Genomic DNA, 19,802 nt, shown 5'->3' with positions numbered 1-19,802 from the left:
AGGCAGTTATCCTATAAATGTTTCTCATCATTACAGGCTCTAATTTCAAGAGACAAGTGGGGTCAGGCAAAACATACCTGAGGAGAACCCAGTGTGTTGTTTCTCCTGTAAAACTGGAAATGTCTTTCAGAAGATGCGGACGATATTTCAGAGTGCATAGTCACAAGGTATAAGAGCAATGCACAAAAATATGAGATCTGTGAGCAATTATCCAACCTTTTTTTCAGCCAAAGGTTTGCCTTCCTCCTTCATTAAACCTTTAAAATCTAGTACTAACATGTAGCTAACTTGACTGATTTAGGTACCACCCCCTGTACTCAAGTATATGTTCTAATGAACAAGTGATTATTTCCCTACCCACCCTTAGTTTCTTGGTGAATCAGTCCCTATGCTGTGGAGAAATTAGAGGTAAAACAGCAAGTCCAAAGTACCTTTTATAAATATATGTGATCAAAAAACAATTTTACTATGATAATGGTCAAAGACAAACTTACGAAGAAATATAAGCGACTATAAAGTCTTTGAAGAAATTCAGGACTATATTTGCTGCTAACTTGGAATTTAGATGGCTAATGAGTGAGTTACATTCGTAAACCTCAGAGCAATAGAGCTAAAAAGAAACTTAGAGATTAACTTACTCAACTACTTCATTTGTTGAAGAGGAAACTGAGGCTCAGAAAAATTAAGTGATTCTGGAAGGGATAGCTAAGTCACACAGTTAATAATAGTGAGAGGAAAAACAAATCTACCTGCTGACTCTTAGGACAATGCCTGCTCTAACTGACCAGAGGTCAGCAAATTACTGCCTTCCGGCCAAATCCAGCTTGCTGCTGCTTTTTTTTTTTTTTTTTTTGCATGTCCTGCAAGATAAAAAGTTTTTAAATTTTTATACGCTTGAAAAAAATCAAAAGAAAAATATTTTATAAAGTATTATTGGAACACAGCCATTCTTGTTTATTTCTCATACTATGTCTCCTTGATGCATGAAAACAGCAGGGTTGAGTGGTTGCAATAAAATCAGTATGTGGAAATATTTTCTATCTGGTCCTTTGCAAAAAAGTTTGCCAAGAACCCTTGCTGTAAACACTGCATGAAAGCTAGGTTAATTTAGCAGATTCAACATCTCTCCTGACTCCACAGTAGGAGCCGGCACAAAAACACAAAAATATTACCCATATATATAATATTTAAAGTCATAAAGAACATCTTAAAAGGGCAAAATTAATAATAAGGACAAAATTACTAAGTAGTCCATAGCTAGCCTTGAACCTTCTGTGCAAATAGCACAAATTACTGATTCTCTATCTTCGTAATGCAGTGACACTTGCTATTTCTTTTGACTAAATTTGAGTCTTTTCTGCAAAATGTCATAAATTTTTTAATTTGACATAAATTACCATAAATTTCAATAAACTGAATTTTAACTATCTCACCAAATCTAGATGCCCAGGTATTGCAAAGAACAAAAGCTACTAATCCTTGATCACTTATACAGGTCATAGCTCCTAAAAGATGACTTCATAGTATCTAACTTAATCCCCATAGCACACTTACCATGGCTGTTATTATGATCCTAAATCTGTGGCTCAGAGACATGAAGTAAACTGTAACTTGCTTGCAGTCACCCCGCTAATATATGGCTGTTATCAACACCCACAGTTTGTTATTACCCACAATGCCTCTCTTGCAGCTGGGTTAAAAATCCCTGATACAGACATATAGGTTCCAAAATTATACACAGTAATGTAATGCCAGAAAATTCCAAAAAAAGAAAAAATTTAGAATGTACTTCTCAAGGGAGGCAGAAGAAACTTCCAATGGGATAAGGCTGAAATTAGATTTTTACCTTCAGATGAAATAATCACCAGCATAAAGGCGATCAAAGTACCAAGAATAAAACATCCTTGAATTCCATATTTTAAATTTAGAAGCCATTACTGACCTTCAGTTCCAAGACATACATTTAAAATATGTTGATATTAAGGCGGATGATGTTGCCATTTGACATTACTGGCCACTCAAAGGTGAAAATGAATCTCTATTGACAGCAATTATTTCTGAATACTCAGAGGCTTGTATGAAATAAAAGTATTTAAAATTTTAAAAGGGGATGATTTCAGAACTTGAGGCAGAAGCAGAAATGATTTCAAGCTTTCAAGACACTGGAGCCTTTTCTTAGATTAGGCAATATATTAATATTGCTTCACTAAAGATTAATAGTACATTTGCCACATTATTAAGTTAACAGGTTTCTGTGTCTGTGATTCATGCCGATAATAACTTTATTCCTATTAACAATAATTCTCATTTGAAATCAGTAACAGAAACTTCCAAGTTATGCTGCGAGCCTTTTAGTCTTTGAGCGGATCTGCTGCCAGCACTTTTTTTTTTAAAAAAACATCATTCATTTTCCTCTGATTGGAGGATACATGCTTAATAATTTTATAGAAGTAGGGCAGAACTAGCTAATGTTCCCTTCAGTCTTGCCATCTGCACCCAACCAAGGCAATCCTTGTTTATAATCCTAAAGGTCACATTAAAGATTGGAAGATGAATTAACACCAGGACAAATTTTATATAGATAGAATGTGAAGATATAGTCCATTCCTGGGTTTAGGTAGTTAACACAGCAAGGGGCTCATTTTACAAGTGGTGGGCTCGTTGACAACTATACTTACGACTCTGACTCTTCTTATACCCTCTCAAATTGTACAGTTGATAACAGAGGAGTTGGTGAAAAGTCTCAAACAGGGTTATCATCTGGATATTTGAGCAGGGCTGCTCTCCCAATATGGCGATAAGGCAGAAATCCAAACATAGTGCACGCACGGCAAGAAAAAATGGTTTGGAGAATCCATTCCTTAAGGACAAGACTCAGGTTGACTTCCTTTCCAAGTGACTTAGCAGTTTTGTGCTCCACTGGAAATTAAAGAAATACTATGCACTGTGAGTGATAATGATGAGTGATTGCAACCAAGTTCACAAACTAGAAAAGCAAAGAGATGCCCTCGTTCCTGTGACACTGTGCTTTTTAACAAGAGGTTTGGCATACTTGAAGAGGCTCAAGTTCAGGTTACACTTTTAGTTAGGATTAGGGTTATTTTAAAAAATGAAGAAATTCTGACACTACACTGAGGGTCTGGGATGGGATAGCGGTTTTCTTTGTTTGGCTTTGGGGGAATTTTGTTTGTTAGGTTTTCATTTCTTATCTGTTAGTTTATTATGCAAACGTTTTTCACACAGTTTCCTTGATGGTCCACTAGTGTCACACACTTAGTTTAAAACAAGAGTGTAAACACAAGTATATTTTGTTTTTCTTCTTTCGTGTTATTTGTCTCATTTTAGAAGTGAAGCCTATCCAAGGAGCCAACAAAGACAACCTATGACAAGTACTATGTAGCTACATTGGGCCCCTCTTCTTAGTAAAAATCATTCCTACCTGTTTTGCCACCAAACTAAATGCTATACAAAGGATTTTTTCTAGCCCCCAATGATTTTCATCAGGGTAAAAACAAACATCCTTAATACTTTCTACTGGTTTTCAACTTATTGTTTCAGGGAAAAGTCTGTTTGCTTAGATACAAAGTTGTACTTTTTTAGTCAGTTATTTGATTTCTTATGTGTCATCCTAAGCACAAAATTAGGGTCACCTTTACTTTCCATAGGAAAATTAAGAAGTTAGACGGGATGACAAAAGATTCCTCCATAAAGAATCAGCAGTATTGTCAATAGACTGAACAGAGCTCATACTGCCCTTTGTCAGCTCATAATTGGGATGTTGAAGATCTGGGGAGCATTCTGATCATCTGTCACAGAGTACTTGCACGGGGCGAAGCGTCTGCTACAACTCTTTCTCCAGAGTTAAGCCACTCTCTTAATGCCTGGCTGCCTTCCCCCTCAAATACAGATTCCTTCAGGATATTATGTGCAGACCATGAATTCCAACCGGAATTTGGATGGATTTCTTCTGCCAGTTGCAGTAATGAATGTCGTCAGCACCCTACCACTATTAATTCTGGCGCCTTGTATAGAGTATTTCAGCACTTGCCTCTTTCCCTCGAAGAGAGATGGATCATTTCTGTTGGCATGCATTAGTAAGTACAACTTAGCATCTCAAGTGAATTGTTTGCAACATTTTAAAATAAAAAAAAAGTCTGCTAAGATCTAAGCTAGCTGTATGTTCTGGAGTAGAGACCCATTTTGACAAATTGGGAAGAAAATGAATTTGAGCAGAATAACATCCAGTTCCTCAAGTCTCTACGCAGATATCAGCAGCCCATTTTCTTCCCATCCTTTTATGCTTCCTCAGAGGACACAGCTGATGTAAAGACCCGGTGAAATTTCTGGTACTACCAAGCAGCCTATCTTCCCTTACTCCTAAGACAATGCTGAGTGTGTTCTTAAAAATTAACAGAGGTTGGGGTGCCTGGGTGGCTCAGTCGGTTAAGCGGCTGCCTTTGGCTCAGGTCATGATTCCAGGGCCCTAGGATCAAGCCCCGTGTCAGACTCCCTGCTCAGCCGGGAGTCTGCCTCTCCCTCTGTCCCTCCCCCACCACTTGTGCTCATGCTCTCTCTTTCTCTCTCTCTCTCTGTCTGAAATAAATAAATAAAATCTTTAAAAAGAATTAACACAGGTTAATGAACCCAGAAAATAATGCTTGGGAGGGATTAACTTCTGAACCAGTAGCAAATTTACCAAAAATTAGTACTGTGATTCAGAGTTTCTATATAATACTTATTCATAAAGTAAGGTATATAGCAGTAATTTAAAGCATTTTTTCCCAGCTTTATTGCTTTTCCAGCTTAATTAACATCTAACATTGTGGAAATCTGAGGTGTATGGTGTGATGATTTGATACAAGTATACATTGCAAAGTGTTTACCACAATAAGATTAGTCAACACATCCTCTACCTCACATAATTGCTGCTTTCTTATTATGGTGGGACCACTAAAGCTCTACTCTCATTTTTGAAAGGGAAAGAAATTAGGTCACCGTACTCAGAACACAAGCAATAGACCATAAAATAAAATTTCTCCAATTGCAATGGGAGAGAAGGAACTGAAGTCCATTCTGCTCACACTCTGCCTCTGCCTGGACGAGGTCCCTCAGGCACCGCCATGGACCAGGGGACAAGTGCTGGTACAGCCAAACCACGCTCAACCTGAGTCAGAGATCTGGGCCTCAGCCTCTGCTCTGTTGCTGAGCTCCTGCTGCATGACCCTGAAAAGCAGCCTAACCTTCCTCGTCTTCTAATTCACTTATTTTGTTCACTAGGGGCATACCCTCGACCAATTTGGGGTCCCGCTGTTCTGGAAGACTTTCAAAATCACTCCGGATGACATCCGTGACTGGAGCATAATCCAGACACATAGTGAAAGCTCTAATAAATGTTAACTAGTATTGAGCCATCAAGTGTAGGGAACAGGTCTAATTGGTGGACATAAACAGAAAGCAAAGGGAATTTGAAACACTTTAGAAATATCATATTATGATAACCTAATGTCTTATGGTCTTCTTGAGAAATAACTCTGTTGAAATAGGGTCAGACATCTAGAAGATTCTCTTCTCTTATTTAACCTGTTCTTACACTTAATTCGTCTCTTTTAGAGATCGGTGGAGACCACACGGCCTTTTAGTAACCCATTATTACATTTTTGGGGCTGTTTCTCTGTAGAAGTTATTTTTAGGGAGCATGCTTCTTGTTACCAAAGCCATCAACCAGATCACCTCAGATCACATCACAGGGTAGATTTGTTTTTGGAAAGAACTCAAAGTGACTAAACTTACCTCAGTGTATGTTGTTATCTCCAATTACAGAGGTCTTTAGCAAATAACCTTTTTTGATTGAGTTCTTAAGCCTCTGACCCCAACATTATTTATCGTAATTGGTTTAGGCAAACTATAAATCTTACTAGGTTTTGACAATCCTTAAGTCTTAAAAAGTGCTTTTTGGTCTGCCAGTGTAAAAATTCTAAAACCAATATTTAGTGAATGCCCAACACTATTTCAAGAATAAACAAAAAGCAAGACATCATACATGCCCTCAGCAAGCACACTATATTTTTAAAGATTTTATTTATTTATTTATTTGAAAAAGAGAGAGTGCCCACATGGGGAGGGGCAGAGGGAGAGGGAGAGAATCTCATGCAGGCTCTGTGCTGAGTGTGGAGCCTGATGCAGGGCTCAGTCTCACAACCCTGAAACTATGACTTGAGCTGAAACCAAGAGTCGAGGCTTAACCAATTGAGCCACCCAGGCACCCCCAGCAAGTACACTATTAAAACAGAATGAATGCAGGACAAAATGGGGGTAATTTATATTGCAAAATGCCAAAAACTTCAGCAGTCTTGTACAGTATAATGGAAATCCAGTCTGGGCTCCCAAATTATGCTTAATTACTATTTTTTTTAAATTGGGCCATTTTAGGAAAATATGCTCTACAGCATTGCTGAAAGAACTCCATTAGAAGTCTTCCCTGAGAATAAGATATCTGAAATTCATTTTAAATATGGGCAACTTTTTCTTGGACAATTCTCCACTCTTACATATTTAAAATCCTTTCTATTCTTTAAAAGGGGTATGTTTTTTCTGGATGGAGGAAAGTTAGGCAGAGTTACCTAACATATCTCATATATATGAACTAAATATTCCCCTTCAAGAATGATAACAGACTTGTTGGACAGGAAAAAGAAAAATCTAGACTCATTAAAAAAAAAAAAAACTGAGCTATGTTCCTCTGAGTACAGAATACTGAATTCAGTTGTTTCTAAGCCAGACTCCATTCATTTGTTCATTTACATACTTGTTCATTTATTTGCATAATATTTTGCTATGGGAATATAAAAAAAGTGTGATGATATGCATCTTTTAAAACTAGATGTTTGCTTCAGTTCTTCATATTCCGTTTATGATTATGGAAGATTAACAAGTTTCATCAGGACATACAAGCACAGACTTAGGGTATTTTTTGGTAGTAATTTACATAACTGAATTAGTCCAATATTAAAATCTCCTTTCACTTTGAACCCAAGTGCCTTGAAAATGTGAGTGGCGTATATAAGTACATAAATTTTGAACAAATATTTATGAGTTCCTAACTTGAACCTAGGCGCCTTCTTATACAGATCCCATTTAGCATCATAATAAACTGTCATTTAATAGGTCAAGGGTCTAAAAGAGAATAAATGCCATTTGAATTCAGGTCTTCTCATTCTAAGACCATTGCATTATTATTATTATTATTATTATTATTATTCCACTTACCAGCGAAAAGTAATTGTTAGATGATAGTAGGTAAATAAATTATCATTATAATTTGGAATCCTTACTGCTATTTCTTTTATTTTTTTGTTAAGATTGTATTTATTTACTTGAGAGACAGTGAGAAAGAGCACAGAGGGAGAGGGAGAAGCGGACTCCCCCCTGAGCAGAGAGCCCAATTTGGGGCTCAATGTAGGGCTGGATCTCAGGACCCTGGGAATCATGACCTGAGCCAAAGGCAGATGCTTAACTGACCAAGCCACCCAGATGCCCCCTTACTACTATTTCTAATTAAGGCTCTGCAATGAATAAAAAAAAAAAAATCCTTTCGTTGCTACAACAGGCAGTTACTGCTTAGACCCCCCACTTTCTTCCACATTCATCATCCCCCTTCCAGGGACTGTCATGTTTCAGGAGGCAGATGGTGCAGACAGTGCCAATGCCTAGTGTTTGACATGGATAATCACAGCCCAGGCCAAGAGTGAGGGATGGGGAAATCTTACTCAGTTGGTCAAACTAGAAATTTAATAAAGGAAAAAATAAACTTACTTTTTCTGTCTAGCTCATAAACAATGCAACGAGAGAAGGGTTTCTGATTCAAGATAGGACAGTCTTGACTTTATCGCCTAAAGAAATCAAAGAGTATAACACAGTACCAACTATAAAGAATCTCCAAACCTTCCAGAACTGTGAAAGGCAAAGGCTTGCTATGCTCAGAGTTGTATCAAGACTGTATTTTCCTAACATTACATGTGAGCAGATTTATCTGTTTAAAAGTCAACCTTAATTCACCTAAAATGTAAAATCAGTGATATTGCGATTTATCCTGTCATAATTGGACATACTTCATTTTAGCCTTTTTCAGTTCAAAAATGTTTATACTAGGAGTATTGCCTTTCCTTAATGTTAATTAAAATCCTGCAGTATGTGGTATTTAGTAGTTACTGCTGACATACACAAGTATTAATCTGACTAAAATTAGCCTAATTAAGATTGTTATTAAGTCTTGCATAAAGCAGAAGTGTATATCACAGTAGGTAGCAATTATCTTGGTTTTTAAATAACATTTAAATTGAAATGTGGATGAAGTATATTCAAATATCTCCCAAGCCTTCCTCTTTAAAATAAAAACTTGAAAATTCAAATTGTAACCCCAAGTCCTTTATGATAAAGGGACAACCAAGGTGTTGGTAACTTTTTACGTAACCAGTAACTATACTTGTTCTAATAATTGGCATTGATAAAAGGTTCCTTTCTGAGGGCGCCTGGGTGGCTCAGACGGCTAAGCAGCCAACTCCTGGTTTGGCTCAGATCATGATCTCATGGGACATGAGAATGAGCCCCGCCTGGGGCTCCACCCTCACCATAGAGTCTGCTTGAAGATTCTCTCCCGCTGCCCCTACCCCCCCTTTCGCACAAGCTCTCTCTCTATCTCTCTAGAATAAATAAATAAATCTTAAAAAAAAGGTTCCTTTTTTGATTGGAGCCAAAGTGCTTAATAAATTAAAAATTGAGTCAAGGGTCCAATCACCTTCATTGAAAATAGGATTATTTTAGGGCATCTGGGTGGCTCAGCCGGTTAAGCGTCTGCCTTCAGTTCAGGTCATGATCCCAGGGTCCTGGGATCAAGTCTCGCATCAGGTTCCCTGCTCAGTGGGGAGTCCACTTCTCCCTCTCTCTCTGCTCCTCCTCCTGCTCATGCTCTCTCTCTCTCTCTCTCTGTCAAATGAATAAGTAAAAATTTTTAAAAAGAAAGAAAAGAATTATTTTAGCAAAACCGCTTCTTTGGTCATTACAGTTTTAGAACTGACGCATTTTTTTTCCAAAAAAAATCACAGTGCATACCCATTGAAAATATCTGATCGAAGGAACTGTAAATATTAAAGAAGCAATGTGTAAATATCTAGCCTGAACCATTCATTCATTTGATTGTTCATTTGTTTCATAAAAGCACATTAGTGTTCCCAAGCTCTTATTTTTTTTTTAAAGATTTTATTTATTTATTTGACAGAGAGAGAGACAGCGAGAGCAGGAACACAAGCAGGGGGAGTGGGAGAGGGAGAAGCAGGCTTCCCGCAGAGCAGGGAGCCCGATGTGGGACTCGATCCCAGGACCCTGGGATCATGACCTGAGCCAAATGCAGACGCTTAACGACTGAGCCACCCAGGCGCCCTCAAGTTCTTATTTTTAAAGTGGACATCAACAATGGATTAAATTTGAGGTAAAGTAGACCAACTAGTACACCAACTGAAGCAATAATTGATATCTTATAGATACACTTGTGTATCTGATCTCTATGTAAATGAGTTACCTGCTCCATATTTAGAAATTAAAACACCAACTGAAGTTGACTCTCCTGAAATGAGTTCCAGTGGTCTAAAGAGAAACAAAAGACAGAATATGTATAGCTCAGTTCAAATATAGGAACATACCACTAATAGGAACAATGAAAGTAAAAAACATGCCATTCTAGTAGTGGGTAAGTAATATCTTCTGCAAAGGCAGCAGATACATATGACAATAAAATCATAGCTGTCTCTGTGAAAGTGGTTTATGGACACCCGTATGTTCTCACATGAGCAAATTTCCTATTCTGGGAATTGGCCAAAATCATGGATCATGGCTCAACAGAATTTCATACTCACAGTTGTGTTACATACCAGAGACTCATACATCAGACTACCCGTAAAAAAAAAAAAACATAGTTTTCTCAGTCAGTAAATTTAACCAATAACTGAAGAATCTTAACATATCTGTTTTTTAGTATTATATTTTGCTTCAATATGGAATGGCAATGTTTGAATAAATTCTGACTTTCCTTTATTTCATTGTGGTCTAATTTGGAAAATTATTACACAGCAGGGTAATAGAATAAATGGTAAGAGCTTCAAGACTCTTACGGACTTGTCTACAACCGCACAGCCAATATTAAAACATACATTATTTATCCGAATATATCTCCTTTGGAACCATGTGCTTTATCTTGTAAATACAAATCTGCTAGAAGTTTAAAATGTGTACCTTCTGATAAACTGCGCTCTGCTTTGGACAAGTTATGATCTCATAGAAGTTAAGAATAAAAATGGAATGGATTAAATTTAGGTTGGAATCAAACTTTGTTTTGAATTTTAAGAAAGTCATTTTTCACTAGCATCAGAGTGCAGTAGCAAATAAAAAGCAAATGTAGTTATCTAGATCCTTCAGGTAAAAATATGCTTTGCCCTAAAAGATCTGGGTAAGTGAGTTAAATATTTGCGCTTCGCTTGAATTTGTCTGGAGAACCGTCTTGCACTGGATTTTGCTAGATTAGGTCTCATAGTGCTTTATGCCAGAGTGGTCCTTCTCAAAGTTTTATGTGTACAGGAATCTCCGATGCTTCTTGTTTAAATGCAGATCTGATTCAGGGCTTCTAGGGTGGAGCCTGAGATTCTGCAGGGCTAGCAAGCTCCCAGGTGATACCTATGCTGCTGGTCAGGGACTACCGTCTGAGTATCAAGGACAGAGAAAGAGGCCATTGAGACTGCTCTGTCATGTTTCATGCTGTGTATGGGTAGCAGGAGCCCAGGAAAAACTGCCACTATTTCTCATCCATTCAGAGCTAAAATTCAGGAGTATGCAATAAAAGCTGATGGCTAAGCCAGGGCCAAATCTGGCCCACCATTTGTTTTTACACGGCCGGCAAACTAAGAATTATTTTCACAGATGAACGTTTGCTCTTGATCTGATGATAAGAAGGAGTAACTTTAAACACCAGTTAAGTGAAATTCCATCACCTCCCCAAAAGTATTATTATTTTGAATTTCATCCATAAAAAACATATTCTATCTCTTATTGCATGAATTATCTTTGTATCTTCAAAATTTTTCCCTTTTGTCCCACAAAATCAAAAATGTTTATTATTGGGTTTTTACAGAAAAAGAAATTGTGATATCTTGTCTAAGCTACTTCCTCTAATGATATAAACTTCTCTGAATAAAATATAACCTTGTTTACATAGTACAAGGTGATAACCAAAAAAAGGGGGGTGAGGCGGTGGACTTGATTTTTTTATCTAGATTACCCTAAATTAGTTAGGATGAAGGACATATTAGAACACTCTCATAGAATTCAAATTCTAAAACGAGAAAGTTTGAAAACTTATTCTTACCTACCTCAACACTTTCTTTACAGTTCATATGATTATCGTGGACAATATAGTTTGTGCGATTTGTACAACTTAATTTTTTTTAAAGATTTGATTTATTTATTTGACAGAGAGAGACACAGCGAGAGAGGGAACACAAGCAGGGGGAGTGGGAGAGGGAGAAGCAGGCTTCCCACCGAGCAGGGAGCCTGACTCAGGGCTCGGTCCCAGGAGCCCGGGATCACGACCCAAGCCGAAGGCAGACACCCAACCGACTGAGCCACCCAGGAGCCCCTGTACAATTTAATTTTTATGTAATGCCTGAACATACCTGCATCAGTCTGCTCAGGCAGCCATAACAAAATACCACAGACTAGGTGACTTAAACAACAGAAATTGTTTTCTCACAGTTCTGGATGGTATAAGCCCAAGGTCAAGGCGTAGGAAGACTAGGTTTTCCCTAAGGCTTTTCTTCTTGGCTTGAAGATGACCATCTTCTTGCTAGATCCTCACAGGGCTTTTCCTCTGTGCATGCACAGACATGGTGTCTTTTCCTCTTCTTCTAAGAACACTAGTCCAGTTGAATTAGGGCCCCACCCTTACGCCCTCATTTAACCTTAATTACCTCTCTAAAACCCCTGTCTTCAAATAGTCACATTGGGAGTTAAGACTTCAACATACGATTTTAAAGGAACATAACTCAGTCCATAGCAACCCTATAAGTATGTAGAAATTCATCTCTGAAATTGGGTTACATGTTATAATGGATTGGCAGCCCTTTTTTCCTTTCTCGGTGATACATAAAAACATGTTTCTTCTTATAGTTGAATTCATCTTAGATTCAGGAAACAGGTTAGCAAACAAAAAATGCTGAAAGCCTTTCAATAGTAAGTAATGGTCTCCAGCTCTGGCTTTCTCCACCATCCAGTCATAGTTCCCAGAGGCAAATCATTTTCAAATTTTAAATGTTGTTTGTCTAATACTATTAAATAGTATGATTATAGGGGCACCTGGGTGGCTCAGTCATTAAGCGTCTGCCTTTGGCTCAGGTCATGATCTCAGGGTCCTGGGATCCAGCCCCGCATTGGGCTCCCTGCTCAGCAGGAAGCCTGCTTCTCCCTCTCCCACTCCCCCTGCTTGTGTTCCTGCTCTCACTGTGTCTCTCTCTGTCAAATAAATAAATAAAATCTTTAAAAAATAATAATAATATGATTATAGAAATATTTTTATTTAAATTGGCAATCAGTTTCACACACACACACACACACACACACACACACACACACTCATGGCAAAACCAAAGAATTTGATTCAATTTTTTCATATAAAAATTTATTTTCTGTACTTAAAAAGTATGTGGTTTTTCTCAATTATTTAATTAAAAAATTGTTTATTTTTTAAGTTTCAAACTGCTCTACCAGTCTCACCATACTATCCCTAGTTTTGTCCCAATGCTAAAACACATAAGATAATGTTTTGGAGGCTCCTCTTCGTCTGGAGATTTTCTTGCAGACTTCTATGCCCTTGTTCTCTGTCTTCATGATGGTCCTCTAGATTGGCTGCCTGGTGCTCTTTTTTGTTAGATCTCTAATTACCTCTTCTTCTTTCTTGACTTCCTCTTTCATTATCATTTATTTTTTAGCGACTTCCTAAGAACGGGTATATGGGAAGTAAAATTTTCCAAGAATTTATATGATTGAAAGTCTTTTTACCCTTACACATGATTATTTGATTGTACATAGAATTCTAGGTTGAAAATATTTTTTCTTCATAATTTTGAAGCTATTGCTCTGATTAAAATCCACAGACTGGGGCGCTGGGTGGCTCAGTCGTTAAGCGTCTGCCTTCAGCTCAGGTCATGATCCCAGGGTCCTGGGATCAAGCCCCGCATCGGGCTCCCTGCTCAGTGGGAAGCCTGCTTCTCCCTCTCTCGCTACCCCCGCTTACGTTCCCTCTCTCGCTGTGTCCTTCTCTGTCAAATAAATAAATAAAATCTTTAAATAAAATAAAATAAAATCCACAGACTTGAAAACTGTTGAAAAGCCCAGTGCCTTTCTGATGCTCTTTCCCATTTATGACTTCTTTTCCTAACTGGAGCAGTCTCTCTATCAGTGATATTCTAAGGTGCCATTTTATTGTGCCCTAGTAAATGTCTTTTCAACCATTGCACTCTTCAAAGGTATTCTCACTGTTCTCTCAATCAGAGAAATTTTCTTTTATTTTTTAAATATAACTTCCTCTCAATTTTCTGTGTATTTCAACTCCTATTGATTACAATTCAACTCCTAAAATAATCCAAATAAGTCTCTTTAAAAAATTTTTTTTGGGAGAGAGAGAGAGAGCACGCTTGCATGCAAGCAAGTTGGAGTGGAGAGGCAGAGGGAGAGACAGAATCCCAAGCAGGCTCCACCCACAGCATGGAGCCCGCCACGGGGTTCAATACCACCACCCTTAGATCTTGACCTGAGCCGAAATCAAGAGTTGGTCGCTTAACCAACTAAGCCACCCAGGTGTCCCCAAAATAAGTCTCTTAAAAAAAAAAAAAACAACTCTATTCTCAGGGTCCTGGGATTGAATGCCACATTGGGCTCCTTGCCTAGCAGGGAGCCTGCTTCTCCCTCTGCCTGCCACTCCCCCTGCTTGTACTCTCCCTCTCTCTCTCTCTCCGGCAAATAAATAAATAAAATATTTTTAAAAAATAATGAAAAGAACTCTATTGAGGTATGATTGATCTACAAAAGCTGTGCATATTTAATGTACACAACTTGATGAGTTTGGATACCTTTTATTCTTCTTGCCTAACTGTTCTGGCTAGGACTTCCAGTAATATGTTGACTATCAATGGCGAGTGTGGGTGGGTAAAGAGTAGGGAAAAATGTTTCAGAAGAGCAAAGCAAAGGCTCTAAGGTGGGAATGAATTTAAGATAGTCAGGAAAAAACAAAATAATATGGCTGAAAAATGGTCAGAGAGGAGAAAGTAGCAAGCAATTAGAGTGAGATGATAAGGACAGATAAGATCATAAAGGCCATGGTAAAGATTTGGGATTTCATCTTAACTGTATGCCAACCTATAGAAGGAATTTAAGCAGAAGAGTAACACTGAATTTGCATTTATACAAGATCTCCCTGACTGTTAGATGCTTACTAGGGTACAGGTGGGCAAGTGTGAAAACAGGAAGACCATTAAATATGTTATTGCACATAGTCTGGGTTAAAAATAATAATGACTTGGACTAGAACGATGGCAGTGGCTATAAAATGAAGCAGGTTAATTCACAATATATTTTGAAATAGAATCTGGATAACTTAAGAATATATTTGGAGATGGGGGAAAGACAGAGGACCCCAGATTTCTGCCTTGAGTATGCGAAGGTACTGGAGGAGATGGGGAAGAGTGAAGAAGAACTATGGGAAAGATCAAAAGTTCTGTTTTGTGTAACCACCTCTTTGGAAACCTCCCTTAGAGATTATTTATCTTTCTGACCTTTCTTTCATGGTTTTAGCTCTTTTTCTTGCCCCTAAATGCAAATATGTTTAAAAGCGTTGCTTAGATGTTCTCTTCCCTCGCTCTCCATCATTTTTTAATTTCACCTGTCCTTAAATTTCTATTCCATGGGTGATTCATTAACCTTTATCTCTTGACTCAACCCATCTTCTGACCTATGATTCACATTTTCAATTGTTTTCTGAGTACTTCTCTTTAAATTATCTCTTTGTGCCTCTACCTCAACTCAAAATCAAATTGATTTTCTCCCTATCATGCGTCTTTTTTTTTAATGTTATGTTAATCACCATACATCATATCATTAGTTTTTGATGTAGTGTTCCATGATTCACTGGGTCTTATTTATATTATTGCCACTACCATCTTTCCAGTCACCTGGACTTATATTCAACATTAATATCTGCTTCCTTCTTGCTCTTGCTATGCTTTTATCAGTGGAATCTATTGCATCTTAAGTTCCTATTCTTTATGTTTCCTGGAATTGGGAGCCATGACTATAACTTAGGCCCCCATTATACTTTATCAAGATTTTTTTTAAAAAGGTTTTATTTATTTATTTAACAGAGAGAGAGAGAGAGAGCGAGAGCAGGAATACAAGCAGGGGGAGTGGGAGAGGGAGAAGCAGGCCTCCTGCCGAGCAGGGAGCCCGATGCGGGGTGCGATCCTAGGACTCTGGGATCATGACCTGAGCCGAAGGCAGATGCTTAATGACTGAGCCACCCAGGCACCCCAAGATTATTTTTTAACTTCCTATCTTCCCACCACCACTATCTCTCCCGTTCTATCAACCAGCACATGGCCTTTAGAATAATCATCCCAAATAACAGTTCTAATCATTTCACTTGTGTCTCACATCTTCAGTGAATCCATTATCTTCAGAGCAATTTACAAATTCCTAAAAATATATTAAATGGCTCTTATGATCTGGCCCCAATCTATCTTGTCCCCCGATGCCCAAATAACTTGTTTCTCACTATTCTGAAAATGTCTGATTCTTTCACAACTCTGTGCTTTTGCTCATGCCAATGATGTTGCCTTCACCTCTTCATATGGACACCCTTCTTTCTTTAAAGCATAAAATTATTTCTCTCACCTCCCCAGCTAGAAAGTTCTTCTTCTTAGATTCCCCAATACAATAGGAGTCTGCAATGACTGAGAACAGATATTTTTTTAATCTTATATCTCCAAATGTGCCTAACAGACTGCCTTGCATAGAGCAGGAAGAGAGTAAATACTAAATTGAATTGACATATTAGCTCTTTTTCTGATGAGCCTATAATGTGCCAAGTAATCTAAATAAATGCAATTATGTTATGAATATGATCTTAAAAGTAGATAATATTGAAACTCAAATTTTTTATATGAGCTGTTTAAAGAACCAAAATCTCGACCCCACTCTGAATGAGCCTTTATGGAACCTAATTTCAAATAAAAATAAATTAAAAAATTCCTCAAATTTTCTGTTATTCAGATTTCCACCCTTTTCTTTACAACTTCTATTTCTTAGAGACTCAGTAAAGAGCAGACTTTACAGATACATTTAAATACTGAGATAGAATCAAAAAATTTACCTACCAGTTTCTCTATCAACCAAAACAAACACTAAGCTATTTAAACATTAGATTGATTTTTTTGAATTGAAAGCTTTGCCTTATCTGAAATTTTATGCAAGTTAGCAAAATGTGACTATCTCTAAATTTCAAGTAAATTCCATCAAGCTCAAGTTTGCCTCTGCTCTAGCGATGGGATTAAGTCCAATAATATGAATGATAAACTGAGAAATGGAATGTTGCAGTGGATATAAACTGTAACAAAATCATAACAAAATCCCTACTCATTTTCAACCAAAATTTTCTAGATAATTTCTCAAGAGTAAAATGAAAAGAAGAGTGAGATGACTTTTTGAATAATTGTTTCCATTTATATTCTTTATCTAGCTAATTCACCTTTACTATTTTTTTTTCTAGACAGAAGCTTCTAGTCTATATTTCTCGGCAAAGATCAGAGAAATGTCAGAAAACTGAGGACTGATAATACAAATTATTTCAAACCATTTTTATTTTTTTATTATTATTATGTTATGTTAATCACCATACATTACATCATTAATTTTTGATGTGGTGTTCCATGATTCATTGTTTGCCAAAATGCCCAGTGCTCCATGCAGTACATGCCCTCTTTAATACCCATCACCAGGCTAACCCATCCCCCACCCCCCTCCCCTCTAGAACCCTCAATTTGTTTCTTTTTTTTTTTAAGATTTTATTTATTTATTTGAGAAGGAGAGAATGAGAGATAGAGAGCACGAGAAGGAAGAGGGTCAGAGTGAGAAGCAGACTCCCTGCTGAGCAGGGAGCCCGATGCGGGACTTGATCCCGGGACTCCAGGATCATGACCTGAGCCAAAGTCAGTCACTTAACCAAATGAGCCACCCAGGCGCCCCACCCTCAGTTTGTTTCTCAGAGTCCATTGTCTCTCATGGTTCATCTCCCCCTCCGATCCCCCCCCTTCATTCTTCCTTTCCTGCTATCTTCTTCTTTTTTTTTTTTTAACATATAATGTATTATTTGTTTCAGAGGTACAGGTCTGTGATTCAACAGTCTTGCACAATTCACAGCGCTCACCATAGCCCATACCCTCCCCAATGTCTATCAGCCAGCCACCCCATCCCTCCCACCCCCCACCACTCCAGCAACCCTCAGTTTGTTTCCTCAGATTAAGAATTCCTCATATCAGTGAGATCATATGATACATGTCTTTCTCTGATTGACTTATTTCACTCAGCATAATACCCTCCAGTTCCATCCACATCGTTGCAAATGGCAAGCTTTCATTCCTTTTGATGGCTGCATAATATTCCATTATATATATACCACCTCTTCTTTATCCATTCATCTGTCAATGGACATCTTGGCTCTTTCCACAGTTCGGCTATTATGGACATTGCTGCTATAAACATTGGGGTGCACGTACCCATTCGGATCCCTACATTTGTATTTTGGGATAAATACCCAGTAGTGCAATTGCTGGGTCATAGGGTAGCTCTATTTTCAACTGTTTGAGGAACCTCCATACTGTGTTCCAGAGTGGTTGCACCAGCTTGCATTCCCACCAACAGTGTAGGAGGGTGCCCTTTTCTCCGCATCCCCGCCAACATCTGTCGTTTCCTGACTTGTTAATTTTGGCCATTCCAACTGGTGTGAGGGGGTGGTATCTCACTGAGGTCAAACCATTTTTAAATGATTAAAACCTTGTGAAGAGATCGCTTTGTTTTACATTTCCCCCAAACTATTTTTGAGCCATATAAATCTTAAAAAGTTATCAAAAATAATATATCTTATCTGAGGACAAAAATTAAAAACTATTGCTTTATCTTCAATAATTGCTCCCTATTGCCACCAGGAGCTGTTATAATAATACCAGGACAGTAACTTATTGAAGTCTCATAGTCGCCCTACAAAGGTAAGCATCATTAACCCCATCTTGGAGCTGAGGAAAGTGATCATGAGGTTAACTAACTTTCCAGAGGCCCTCTATGCAGTAAGTTGGGAAATAAGGCATCAGTACAGCTGTTTCTGAGAGACCAGAGTCAAAGCACAGGATAGTCAGATAACAGAGTTAGCTGGCACCTGAATATTCCCAGGGCAAAAAACACTGAGGAAACATCCCCCAGTGTCAATGTATAAGAAATGCTATGGCCTATTACACTGATTTGGGGCTTTTACTTTTTCTCTTTCTTTCTTTTTTGTCTGCATTATTTTCCTGCAGTCGCTGGAAATCTTTCTGCTGCGTTGTCTGTGATGGTAGCTGGCTTCTTTGAAATACACAGAAAACACTTCCCTCCAGTGGAGCAGCCTCTTTCAGGCAAAGTCCTCACCGTTTCTTCCATGCCCTGTTTCCACCTGGTTCTTCAGTATGTTTTGCTTGGAGTGGCTGAAACACTGGTCAACCCAGCCTGTGAGTAAACGATTTCATCACCGCATGTAAGAACACATTGAGTCTTTACACAGAACACATCACCTCAAGCCGTTGGTGACCTATTCACTCCCTGGAGATTTCCCACAATGCTTCAAAACAAGCCTATTTATCACCCTCATTAAAAAAAAAAAAAATGTTTAATTTCTCTTCATTCCTCTGCCAGATACAGAACAATTATTAATTCTACCTGAATGTAGACGGAAGGAAAGATTTACGAACTTAGTTAAAGGCAGTAACTATTTGGTCAAATACACAACAGGAGGAAAAAACTGCTAAAACCGAGAAGACAAGTCCAATACACTAAGATGAAAACTCTCCTCTCTTTCTTCTTCCCACCTCCCGCCCTCTCACTCATAGATAAACTCACATATACACTCCCTCCAAAAATGACATTTATAACGTACTATGAGAGTGTATAAACATGCAAATGAAATGAAAATTTGAGTCAATTTTCCAGATCACTCGATGTCTTTAAATTAAGTTATACTAAATTAAGTGTGATCACTAGTGTTTCATAAGACAGGTTCAAAATAACTTTATTAAATATCAAGGGTTTTCTGGATCATCTAGATTGCTGATATTAATTAAACTAGCCACTTTAAAATTCATCAAGATAGTTTAATGACTCTTGCAATACAACAGTGTGTGTGTGTGTGTGTGTGTGTGTGTGTGCGCGCGCGCGTGTGTATTTATCAGTGTAATCTATTGCATCTTATTTTTCACTTTCTTTATATTTCCCTGCAGTGGGAGCCCTGCTTGTAACTCTTTATACTTTACCAAGATTATTTTTTAACTTCCTATCTTCTTACCTCCGCTCTCTCTCCCACCCTATCAACCAGCACATGACCTTTAGAGTAATCCTCTTAAATGACAGTTCTGATAATTTCACTTGTCCAAAATCTTCAGTTATTCTATTATCTTCAGTTATTTCCA

The 19,802-nt window shown here is 37.9% G+C and overlaps 1 protein-coding gene across 2 annotated transcripts in view; it reads left to right on the top strand.

Annotated features, from left to right (window-relative positions):
- The window catches only part of SLC15A5 (solute carrier family 15 member 5), a 93,967-nt gene that overhangs the window by 26,390 nt on the left and 47,775 nt on the right, over window positions 1-19,802 (top strand). The window contains exons 5-6 of one of the 2 annotated variants that reach the window (XM_028119678.2): window positions 3,908-4,094; window positions 18,660-18,848. In XM_028119678.2, the coding sequence (XP_027975479.2) occupies window positions 3,908-4,094; window positions 18,660-18,848 (376 nt within the window). The remainder of the gene's footprint in view (window positions 1-3,907; window positions 4,095-18,659; window positions 18,849-19,802) is intronic. The other variant, XM_088025559.1, reaches the window with a different exon arrangement.

The sequence above is a fragment of the Eumetopias jubatus genome, unplaced genomic scaffold (genome assembly GCF_037043125.1).
Source record: "Eumetopias jubatus isolate StellerSeaLion01/CBP00866 unplaced genomic scaffold, mEumJub1_p1.0 scaffold_8, whole genome shotgun sequence".
In the NCBI taxonomy this organism is placed as follows: domain Eukaryota; kingdom Metazoa; phylum Chordata; class Mammalia; order Carnivora; family Otariidae; genus Eumetopias; species Eumetopias jubatus.
This window is presented reverse-complemented; position numbering and strand designations above follow the sequence as displayed.